Source organism: Micromesistius poutassou (genome assembly GCF_964030765.1).
Source record: "Micromesistius poutassou genome assembly, chromosome: 16".
In the NCBI taxonomy this organism is placed as follows: Eukaryota; Metazoa; Chordata; class Actinopteri; order Gadiformes; family Gadidae; genus Micromesistius; species Micromesistius poutassou.
In genome coordinates, this window is record NC_140286.1 from 11,223,968 (window position 1) to 11,236,150 (window position 12,183).

The 12,183-nt window shown below is 43.2% G+C and overlaps 1 protein-coding gene across 2 annotated transcripts; it reads left to right on the forward strand.

The window, feature by feature from the left end:
* The first annotated feature begins 3,175 nt into the window (after window positions 1–3,175).
* LOC311360502 (aquaporin-4-like) lies at window positions 3,176–8,002 on the forward strand. 2 transcript variants are annotated; one of them, XM_084480580.1, is made up of 5 exons: window positions 3,176–3,244; window positions 3,781–4,210; window positions 4,369–4,533; window positions 4,944–5,024; window positions 6,938–8,002. In XM_084480580.1, the coding sequence occupies exons 2-5, from the start codon at window positions 3,821–3,823 to the stop codon at window positions 7,211–7,213; spliced, it is 912 nt and encodes a 303-aa protein (XP_084336706.1). In that variant the 5' UTR covers window positions 3,176–3,244; window positions 3,781–3,820; the 3' UTR covers window positions 7,214–8,002. The 2 variants fall into 2 exon arrangements, with proteins under 2 accessions (XP_084336706.1, XP_084336705.1); XM_084480579.1 differs by lacking the exon at window positions 3,176–3,244 and adding an exon at window positions 3,307–3,396.
* The last annotated feature ends 4,181 nt before the right edge of the window (window positions 8,003–12,183 follow it).

Below are 12,183 nucleotides of genomic sequence, written 5' to 3' on the forward strand. Positions count from 1 at the left end.
CTTACTGCTGCTGTCCCCAAGGCAAGGTTATGCATCAGGAAACTTGCTATCAACACACTAACAAATACACGTGAACACAGTCATAAAGAATGTTGAGATATTTGTGAAATATCAGAGTTGATGTCATGCTTGGTTTCCTTGGAGAAATAAAAAAGGCCATTTTGCATCACACTAGCAGCTCTCGAGAAAATTATTAACTTACTAAGATGTCTTGACCTTCATTCAACAGTTGCTTTCGAGTCAAAGTAATTTGGGACTGAGAGAAATAATCATTACACTTTTTATCCGGATGAAGAGCTATTACAAAATTCACATTTGGTTAGTTATTTTAAGTGTAGGGGGAATAGCCAATGGCGCAAACCCCATTCATGTATTTAAATCAAATAAACGTTAAACTGTAATGATAATAATATAAATCGCACCGTAATAATGATTTCATCCTAGACTCTTCCATGTATATGTACTCTCTTTATTGATAACTGCCCTCACTCCACATATGCCCTCCTCTTGTTATTGTTCCCATCCTTGTGTTTTCATTGTTTTTCGTTGTTGATGTGAGAGCACTGTTAACGAGTTGTAGGGGCGTTCACCTGCACTTCCCCAGAGACTTCTCCTCAGGCCTCAACAGAAGAATCCTCTCCCAATCATCTGCGTGTGTTTCAGCTATGCCTTGTTTAGTTCAATTTTGGTATTTTCTGTGTTATTTCTTTACGCAGTCTGAACTCGCCTGGCACTATGTTACACAGTCTCTGTGAAGTATTTTCTAGAGACTTTTTGAGGTTATTTTTTGGGTTCATCTTTTGTTATTATAGTTGCCTTTTTTTTCTTCTGAGCTGTTTACGTTTTTTTTTGCTGACATTTCCTGCCTTCCCTCATCTTCGGAGTGTTTTTTCATTAGATGACCTTTGTACGAAGATAATGTTTTGCAACAAAACATTTTGTCTCACTCGGGTCCCACTAACACTCTAACACCAGTGTCCTTGTTCAGTGTGCTAACCCCTGCAGACTGCTGTGAGCAACAAAACATAGTTCACAGAACAGTAGGACTAGTTCCTGAAAGAGATCAAAACGTTAATGCAGGAGATCAGGAACGCACACTGATCTTCTAGAAAGCAGAAAGCTTGATTAAACCTCACAGTTGGGATGTTCATCACTGAGAACCTCGGGAACAGTTGGCCACGCTGACTATGCCCTTTAAATGCTGTAGAGACAGAAATATTTAACACTATTTAACACACCAAAAGTGAATAATTTTGAGGCTACTTTTATAATGATTCATTCATTGTTTTTTCATTATAAACATTTATACATTATCAACCCATGTGGCGATTCCATTTAGAATATCTTTGAAATATCTAACTCTCTCTTTATTTGCTTTGAAGGAGCATCCTATGTCTTAGTTTTCGTAAGGAGAACAAAAACATGTTTAGTCGTGTGCCCTGTATGGACAGCTCGAACTTATGGTCTTGGAGAACTCTTGTCGCTGATTGCTTCCTTGAGTGTTTTGGAATTTATTTTTTTTTGTTGTGATTCAGCAATCGCTACATAACAAATCCATGGTTGACTTGTATATCAAATGGAAACAAGACATTTAAATTAAGTTTATGTCATGAAAAGACCAAACTGGTCACGACTGGCAGCGTACTTGACCGCAGTCATTTGGCAGATCCCAGTACACAATATGCTCCTTGCACTTTGTTAAACAGAATGATTGGATGGATTATGAGAGTGGCATGCTCAACATTAACACAGGTGTCGAAACGAAGGAAAACAAGAAATGACATGGCAAGAGCAGAGGTAGAAGAGGTAGGTAACTGGCATTTACAGGGCCCAAGTTGTTGAGGGGCCCTTGAAAAAATTGAGGAATTAAAATCCTTTTTAGTAATTTTGAAAATCATTATCACAACAAATAAAACACTGCAGCTTGTAATTGTTAAATCCACAGGTTTGGAGACCTGAAAAGCCCTTGTTTCCAGGGCTCAGAATAGTGTGCTACGCCCTTGACCACATCACAGATGCAATGTATCGAGGAAAAGACAGCATGGCAGGCCTGGCATAACCATCACTCATGTCCAAATTCCTTCTCATTAGAGTTGGTATACACACAGAAACGCGAGTGTTTTGTGTTTTTACAGTAAGAGCTGCAGTGCTGCCAGGTGGTGAGGCCAGACGCGTTATCTTCTCTCAGTTCTCTCCAGAATACACCCCAACACCAGCTTCTCCAAGCTTGCTTCATTAGGAAGCCAGCAATGGTTGCAGAGTAGAAGATAATAACATGAATTCTGAAGTGTTGAGGGACTCCAAAACACCAGCAACAATGGAAATAAGTCTGATTATGGAACGAATTAGAAAACGTTCATCATCATTAGAATTAGGGGGGGAGTTCATTAACTGAACTCTTGAGGGGCCCAGTCATTTAATTGTGTCTAATGTTCTTTAGGATAGACAGGAATAATGCAAGCAAGGGGTTAATTCAAAGACGCTAGTCATGCTTGATAGGTGATGAACAATTGATGTGTCAAGAGAAGACGTCCTCCATGACAAAGCAGACAAGTAACAAGTACAACATGCCTTGGCGTTATTATAATGACTACATAAGATAGTGATATTTTCTTTGTAATAAATTGCATGGTGATCCATAGGTGAATCACTGCCATCTGATATTTGCATGAGTAGGCCAAAATAGGCTGCACACAAATGAAAAGCCTATGAAAGAATATTTATTTACTTTTTATTATTTAAAAAATAGCATTCATATTAGCAGATAATGAATGCAATATTAAATTGACGTTTAGCCCATATTAAACAGGCCTAAGAATTAGTCAACAGTGTTCAAAAGGTATTTGCCCATTGAATAGGACTAGCCTGTATTATCGACATAATTGAACAGGTGTGGCGGAATCATTTCGTCTTTTGAGTGTACAGTTACACTACTAAGTAGACATTGGGAGCTAGACCTAAAGACATCTACCCTACGTGTAACAGGGTACGTTGAGGACATGTGCTGACGCCTCGCTGTGTCTGTGGCACGGGATCGCTTTCTGCTCCCGGGCCGTGTTACACCAGTGGCACTTGTTGCGCTGCTGCCAAACGTCCCATTGGCTCCGCCTACAGGTCAGCCTCCTTAATTCTCAGAGGGTGATGCCCGGCAAGTACTTAATAACACCCCCGCCAGACGTGATCCGGAGACGCTATCTGCTAAACGCATTCTTCTGACAGACTGACGCCTGATCTGCTTGCCTGTGTAAGTAACCGTACACTTGCGATTTGTAGGCTGTAGCTTGTAATTAAAGGGGGGGGGGGGTTGTTTTTTATTAAGCGTATACAATAATAACAACTCATGAAAGAAGAAAAATCGCATGTAAGTGGAACAGCGGGAAGGAGGTCGAGCTTCTGGTAAGTTTAATACACTATGTTCATAAGCATATCCAGGCTGTAGGTTTATCAAGTGTATAGTCCTCATGTTTAAAGGTGGACATTGTGTGAGCCTGATAAGGCTAAGACTAGTCTATCTATTTTTTTTTAATATACAACTGTCACACTAATCATGTCATCCTACCCACCATGTTTAAAGACCGCTACGTTTGCTGAAATTGTAATGGAAAGTCAGTGGCTCAAATCCCTGGTGGTGCTATAAACGGTTGTGCCCGGGAGCAGTCCCTTTGATAGGGTTCAGTACATTTCCATCCTCACTCTCCGGCACCATGAGCCGTACATAACTAGGCTAATCATTTCTCTCATTAGTTTTCAGGGTTTTTTGTGTTTTTTTCCCCCTGCCAGGAGGAGGATTCTCGTGTCGCGGTGTAACTGTCGGCCCATCATGGTCGCGTTCAAGGGGATCTGGACCAAGGACTTCTGGAGGGCCGTGTCGGGGGAGTTCCTGGCCACGCTCATCTTCGTCCTCCTCGGCCTGGGCTCCACCATCAACTGGGGCGCGGCAGAGCGCGGCACCCCCGCTCCCCCGGCCGACCTGGTGCTCATCTCGCTGTGCTTCGGCCTGAGCATCGCCACCATGGCCCAGTGCTTCGGCCACATCAGCGGCGGGCACATCAACCCGGCGGTGACCGCCGCCATGCTGGTCACCCGGAAGATCAGCCTGGCCAAGGCCGTCTTCTACGTGCTGGCCCAGTGCCTCGGGGCGGTGGTGGGCGCGGCAGTCCTCTTCCTCGTCACCCCGTCGGCGGTCAGCGGAGGCCTGGGTGTGACGACGGTAAGGATCGAAGGACCCCCCCCCCCTCCCCCCCAGATTTAGGCGGCAGTCCCCGGACTCGATATCGGATGAGTGGATGGATTGATGTACCGTAGAGAAGCCGTGCGTTGTACATCACTCTCACAGGCCCGCAACCTTTGTGCCCTTTCTCTCATAAGGTCAACCCCAAGATCTCCGTGGGCCACGCCCTGGTCGTGGAGCTCCTCATCACCTTTCAGTTGGTGTTCACCATCTTCGCCACCTGCGACCCCAAACGCAACGACCTGGGCGGCTCGGCCTCCCTGTCTATAGGCCTGGCCGTGGTCATCGGCCACTTGTTTGCCGTGAGTATACCAAACAAACTAGTATTTTTGCCCCACGGCCCAACATGAATGAAAAACCAAGAGCGGATCACGGATGGTTCTCAGCTTGCAACGTATCAGTGCGTCGAGTATCATCGAACCTGTTTCATCCGTGCTGTAGCTGTAGTCGTGCAGCTATCTCTGCATAACACCGGTGTGCTGCACGTCTTCATTAGAGTCGTTACCGTTGCATGGCAACCGTCCCGAGGGGGGGCTAACTCTGATAGAACCCTCGCAGAGAGCCGCCACTTGGTTTTTTTCCCCAGACGCCGGAGCAACACCTGCATACATGCACGCTTTGCTTTTTCTTCTGCCCGAGCTAGCTGGTCTAATGCTAATGACTTTATCAGACGCTTATGCACACAACACTCTTGATTTCTCTTACGTCACAGATCCCTTTCACCGGAGCCAGCATGAACCCGGCGCGCTCCCTCGGGCCCGCGTTAGTGACTCTGAACTTCAGCGACCACTGGGTGAGAGACACCGCCGTTGAGTGGGAGTGAGAGAGAGTGAGAGATTTCTGTGCAGTTTCTGTGAGTGTGAAAAAGCACATATTTCCATTCCTTTATTTAGTTGCCAGGCCTTTTTACTTTAGAAGTGGTTTGTTTGTAACTTGTCAAAGTGTTTATAGCGTTACCCAGACGGGTCATATTTCAGTTCAGGTATTGGGGTCGGCAGTTATAAATCTTGGAGCAGTGTGTGATTTTATTTATATTTTCAAGGGAAGCATAGTGTTCCTACTGGAAGGGTGAAACTTGGTAAGGTCACAGCAGCAGCAGCAGCAGCCCCGTCAATGATCTGTGAAGAGAGGTTTGATTTATCATGAACACTCCTTGGCATGTTTTCAAAGCATAAAGACGAGAGCACTCTCATGGTAAAGAGGCATCTAAGCTGCCTACCAACCAATTCCTCATTGAGCTTTAACTTTACTGATGCCCTTTAAACAGTATAGAATCGCTGATTGATGGCTCCTCTCTATTTTAAACTAACATGACAAACTTTAAGGGATGTCATGTTCCAAGGCAATGATTCTCACTGAGCTACTAGCAGATGTGTTTGTGTGTGTGTGTGTGTGTGTGTGTGTGTGTGTGTGTGTGTGTGTGTGTGCGTGTGTGCATGTGTCCGTCTTGAAGCAACCCCTTTATGCTGGTGTATTTCTAAGTATAGCCTGGCGATTGTTAGTACTTGCACTTGGTTCTATGAACGTCTTTACTGTACCGACAGCGATATATTGTTTCACTTCTTATGACAAATGTACTTATTGTAAGTCACTTTGGATAAAAGCGTCTGCTAAATGTAAATGTAAATGCCCTAAATGTAAATGTAAATGATGTTGTGTGTGTCTGTGTGTGCGTGTGCGTGCGTGTGTGTGTGTGTGTGTGTGTGTGTGTGTGTGTGTGTGCGTGCGTGCATGTGTCTGTCTTGAAGCAACCCCTTTATGCTGGTGTATTTCTAAGTATTTCATGTAATTAAGGCTCCTTTTGTATAATCTCACCATTAAATAGTTAGATCACTCCAGTCGTTACCTCGTTCCTGTTTCGGGTGAGCATTAATGATCATCGATTCACATCGGGAACAGAACAACACATTGTGCTCGCCCAAGATGTCTCTGCTGTATCACGAGAACAATGGGCCCTTTTCACATAGTGCATTGGCTGGGTTAATACATAATAATAATGGTGTAAAATTAACAGCCTTTAAGGGTGCGTTCCATTGAGGTATGCACCGCTACCACCACGGAAACAGGGGAAGTAACCTGCTATTGTCTTTGATGGTCGTGCTGGGTTCACCTTTCTCAGATTGAGAGATACATATTCCAGTTACTGATTCATTTATTAATCCTGCGGGGGGGAAATTACCTTGCTGTAGCGCCTGTGCGGGTTAATGGGTGTAGGTGTGTACACCAAGATGTTGAATCGCAATGACCACTGCCATTTTTGAAACAAAAGGAACAACTGAATGTTTGTTAATTTGTTGAAAGTAATATTAATCTGGAAAATAATTTCCATTATGCGGAGGCATTGATGTGTTTGAAACGGCAACATCATTTTCTCATGCGACTCTATATATATCTCTACCACATCATTTCCCCACACGAGACGTGGCAAGGCAAAGGTTTCATTAGTGTGAGTTACGGTAAAAAATAAATTCAAGAGAGATACATATATCTATATATATATAGATATATATATCTCAAACTATATTTTGAGACCCCTCAATAGGGCAGAGCATCACCAACCGTAAATCCCACGATGGATTGAATAGGAGGCCCTATACAACCCATCTATACAACCCATCTATACAACCCATCTCCAGTGAATAGGAAGCCCTACACAGCCCATCTAACTTGATGAGGTCCGTCCCTCCGCCCTCTCCCGTCCTGCAGGTGTACTGGATCGGACCGGTCCTGGGCGCGATCCTGGCCGCCGGCTTGTACGAGTACCTGTACTGCCCCGACCCGGAGGTGAAGCAGCAGCGGCTACAGCAGTCCTTCCGCAAGGACCCGTCTGGGATCTACAGGGAGGTGGGGTTGGGAGGCGGAGCCTACACAGACGACGAGTCCCCCAGCCTGGCGGTGAAGCCCGGCTCCTCGGAGCAGACGGAAGAGGAGAAAAAGAAGGGTTTCGTGGACCTGCCCGTCGAAGCTATGTCTTCTGTATGACTATCACTGGAGAAGGAGACCAACCTCTGAACATTGAAGGACCCCAATGGGGCCTTAGTATCACCTCCGGCAGCCATTTTGGTTCCAAGCCCTAGCTGGATGGGGGGATCCCCCATTCAGTGCTTGGAACCAAGATGGCTGTACTCCTTGTCTAAACAAGGAGACCCTTAAGTGCTTTGGAGGAGAAGGAACAATTATGGTCCAAATCTAAGGATATGTAGAGGCTATAGAGTTGTATAGCAATACCAATGTATTATGTTTTGGGTTGGAAAAAAACTAAAAACGATGACAGCTAATTTCATGTAATTCTGTTCTTCAATCTGACTGTTAAACTTGTAATCTATCTTGTTCTTAATCCTCATTCCTCAGGTTTTAAAACGCCCCAGAAAAATAACAGTTTAACACAACTCTGACCGCGTGATGAGATATCAGGGAACTGTGCGCCAGGTCAACCAATGAGGTGGCATCATAAGGGCAAGTATGAATGGAGAAGATGAAAATACCCCTTGTTATTTTTGGATTACTGTCACTTAAGGTGTGGATAACTAATCATTTATAACTGTTATACCTTAGCTGATATTTTAGACAGTACAGGCCCCTGCACATATTTGTTCGATGCATATTAGATATCACATTTCAATTAAAATATTTTTATACTATAGCCTAATACGTATTTATCTTTTGATCGTTGTTAATCTGCATTGCACAGTCTGACTGGTTAATTATTGTTATAGATTCACTATGAGCATACGTGGTTGGATGTATTGTTTTGTTAAAAGGTTTTTAAGGTAAGACAAATAAACTATTTATTAGTATGTGATTGTTTGTTTCGTTTTTTTTATGGTTATGTCTGTGTGTGCGTGAATGTGTGCGTGCATGCGTGTGTGTGTGCAACCCAGTCTCACACCAAAATATGTAAGCTACATTGGTCCACAGCGGAATACATTAGTTTCACAATACCGTCTCTGAAATTGTGAGATGCCTACGTTTATCTAGCGTATTATTTTCCATAAAACTGCGTGTCAGGTGACTATCAAGGCTCTGTCCATAGAGTCATTCAAATGGGTTTTAATAACATTCCTAGCGAGAAATGTGCATTTTATTTTCATAATCTTTGTTCAGTTCAAGCCAGACAAATAATTTATCTTTAAATGAGTAAATGACTCACCTGGGTTTGTGTAAATTTCACTTCACATTGAACTCATCAATGTACCATATTTTCTCATGAAAACGGCATTCTTTCTCATTATATAGATACATTCCACTTCTGAAATTGTATCTTGCATTATACTCAGGGTATGACGCGACATACTCTTGCCAATCCCAACTTGATTTGGTTGACCGTCGAATAGACACATTTTCGTTGCTATAAGCAAGTATGAAGAAAGTCTGTATAAAATGTACATTTGGAATGGACATTTTTACGAAACACATTCGTTTACAGTAGTGTGGCTGCAAGAGATAGAAAGATAGAGAAGGAGGAGAAATATGTTCCTGTGGTACTGGTAAATCTGTGTACAGTTAAATGCGAGGACAATGATCAAACGACATGCATGCTATGGGGTTTAGGTGGTAGCAGCATTCACATCAATCTTAGATCTAATATTAAAAGTTCATTAAAAGTTAAAACTATCTTAATTTCACCTTTTCCACTGAGAATAAAATGAAGGCCAAGCATGATTTGTTTACTGATGGCAGCATCAATATAAAACACCAGAGCAAACGATACAAAACACAATTTTCTGGCAACACCTGAAAGGATCTTCTAAACATCCTATTTAATCACTGCAGAAAGATAATGAAAATAAGCTCGAAATGGAAATGGTTATCAAAACCCATTTGTATTCGGAAACTATTTTGAAATATTGCATTTTCCATTAAGGGTCAAATAAATGTCAGCCATCTTGTTTGTTCATGCAGACAGAACCTTGAAAGTCACATGACGTTGGTTGCAGTCCTATAGAAAAAAATGGGCCAAAAAAAACGTTTCTGTGTCAAAATTTTAGAGCTGTTATTGTGAAACAAATTCATTGTCCGCTGTGGATCAACATAGCTTTTACAAGTTCTGGTGTGAGGCTGGCATGTGTGTGTTTGTGTGTTGGGGAGGTGTGTGTGTGTGTGTGTGTGTGTGTGTGTGTGCGTGCGTGCGTGCGTGCGTGTGTTTGTGTGTGTGTGTGTGTGTGTGTGTGTGTTTGTGTGCATATGTGTATAGGATAGGCCTATAGATTGAATATATAGTAGAGGGAAATACAGAGACAGATATATTTATTTATTTATTTATTTATTTATTGGTTTATTTCAGGGACATTGCACACTAATCAACAGTCAAACTGTAAGTGAGCCAGAGTTAGCCTAAGAGGCTAGAGGCTAGATCAATGAGTGATGGTCTCATATACCCTTAGACCGAGTCTGTCTATATGTCCCTGTGGTCAAGCTGTGATGAGTATTTCCTATGAGGTACAGCCCCCCAGAATAGCGCTGTAAAATCACCCTCCATCACCAGAGAGCACAGGAAATGACACCTCTTAAATGAAATGTTGCAACCACTCCTTATTTCTTTAGTAACAAAAAAATATATTACCCTAAGCCTTCTGCAATGTGAAATAAGGGTATTACAGAGACTGCCACTGGTGATTGAGAGCACATACTGTTACTGTCATGTTTGGCTTTCAAAGAGCCATCTCGCCTGCCCCGCCTCCACACACGCTTGCAAGCACGCACGCCAACACAGACACATTTTGCAGATTCTATACGTGACAATAGCATCACCTGCTGGGTGAAGTGATTTCCTCACTATCGGTCTCATGAAGTGCAGTCATACATGTGTCCAGGGGAGGGCAGCCACGAGCCTTACACCATACGTGGAGGCAGCACATGGAAATCATTTTTTCCGCAATTGCCCAAAAATCAAGCCCTCAAAACAGGCCCCAGCTCCGATCCCTTTGGCGCACCATTGTTTTCTTTGCTCCCAAAGTTACTTATGTTGAGAAACAGATGATGCTGTTTGAAAGAGGAATCAGTTGAACTGATTGACCACAGCGGCCTAGCGCCATCTGAGCGATCACAAGCCAAGGCATGGCACCCATTCCCTTTTAAACGAATCATGAACAACAACAGCTACAACACAAATCTTAAAAGGGAAAATATTTAAACAGCTCTCTTTAAATAAAAAATTAAAAAAACATTGCCGACCAACAATGATTAAACAAAACAGTTAAACTAACCATGATGCTTGGAAATAAACGTTGTTCTTTCCGGACAGTGTGTCCTATCCCTAGGCGTTTATCCATTATAGTCAACAGGCTTCTTGTTTTCTTTGTTCGTTTTCCACTCAGTACACTGTCCCTGCCCTCCAAATATGTATTACAGTCACTCGCATAGGTAGCACACTGAGGTCTATGGCATGGCAATTTCAGGCCCTGCTAGTATGTGGGCTTGCACATGTTTGCATGTGTTTTCTGTTTGGTTATGACACTTATTCTGTTTGTGTGTATGTTTGCATGTGTGTGTGTGTGTGTGTGTGTGTGTGTGTGTGTGTGTGTGTGTGTGTGTGTGTGTGTGTGTGTGTGTGGACAATGGACTCTTGCTCCGTGCTCCTCTGGTCGACCATAGTAAACCGTTGGAAAGGCCCGGACCCCCTGGGGGTAAAGTGAGTGAAGATGGTTCAGATTGTATACAACAGATTCGATTTTCCCACCCCGGAGCATCAGTGTTCGGAGCGCTGGAGTTGTGTTACAAATTGAATGCTGATGATAGAGGGTGAGCCTATAATATATAACCAATAACAAACAACAAACCATATAAAACCATAGTGTCCCAAACCATGGGAGACGGACGTGCACTGGAAACACATCTCCCTCAATGTTTGAACATATAAGATTCTACCACCGCTTCAATAATTTGGAATCTCACATGCAAACAGCTCAATGCGGTGCAGTCACTTTTATGAAGATTGATTGAAACCGATTCAGCAAATGAAACACCCTCTTGACAGGTTACTCAGCCCCATGACAAGACGCGTCACTATTCAAAAAACACAACCCATATTTCAAACCACGCTTATCAGGCCACATGGTGGACCCTTCTAGAATGGGCCCGGTGTGGGCAGTTAAGAAAAAGACAAACACTACACGAAAGCAGTTGACAAGGTGTGCATGGGCAAGTCTCCACTCAAGACGCCTCCATTATTCATCAAGTTAATGCCGCCATTAACGATCCTTACCAAAACCAACAAAGGAAATATAGCCCTGTGATTGTTTAAACCGCAGCATCATTTGCATATCACACAGACACCGGCAAGTACGTCTAACACACATCTCTGTGTGTAATCCTATGGAGAATAGACAGTCAGTGCCTTGTCCCCCTAGAAGTCTGTGCTGCTGGGTGCCAGATTTCCTTAAAGCATTGAGAAGAAAGATAAAACACACACCTTAAAGATCATTAGCAATTAATATTTTGGAATTCATGGAGGAAAAAAAAAACGGTCTTAAACACTTGTTCAATAATTCATACTATAAACAAGAAAGTCTCCCACTTCCTTAATAATTTAGACGTAAGCTAATGTTGATTTATTCAGGATGGTCTGTGCCACCAGCACAGCCCCGGGTCTCCAAATTTGAATTAAAGTAGGACAGTAGCAGGCGAGTCTGTAATAACATTTGTATAATTTTATTATTGCTCTGGGCTCAGTTCATTTCCTCCTCCAGTAGTTGCGTGAAATTGTTTGATTCTGGAAAGCGCCTTGAGTCTGCGGCTCAGGGGTGGCAGGGTGGTGCGGGAACAGGAAGGAATGCGACACACACTCTCTCTCTCTCTCTCGCTCTCTCTCTCTCTCTCTCTCTCACCCTGTGTCTGTCTGTCTGCTTCTCTGTCAGACACATAACACACAAACAGACGAGCGCACACATACACATACACACACACACACACACACACACACACACACACACATACAGACAAACACATAAACA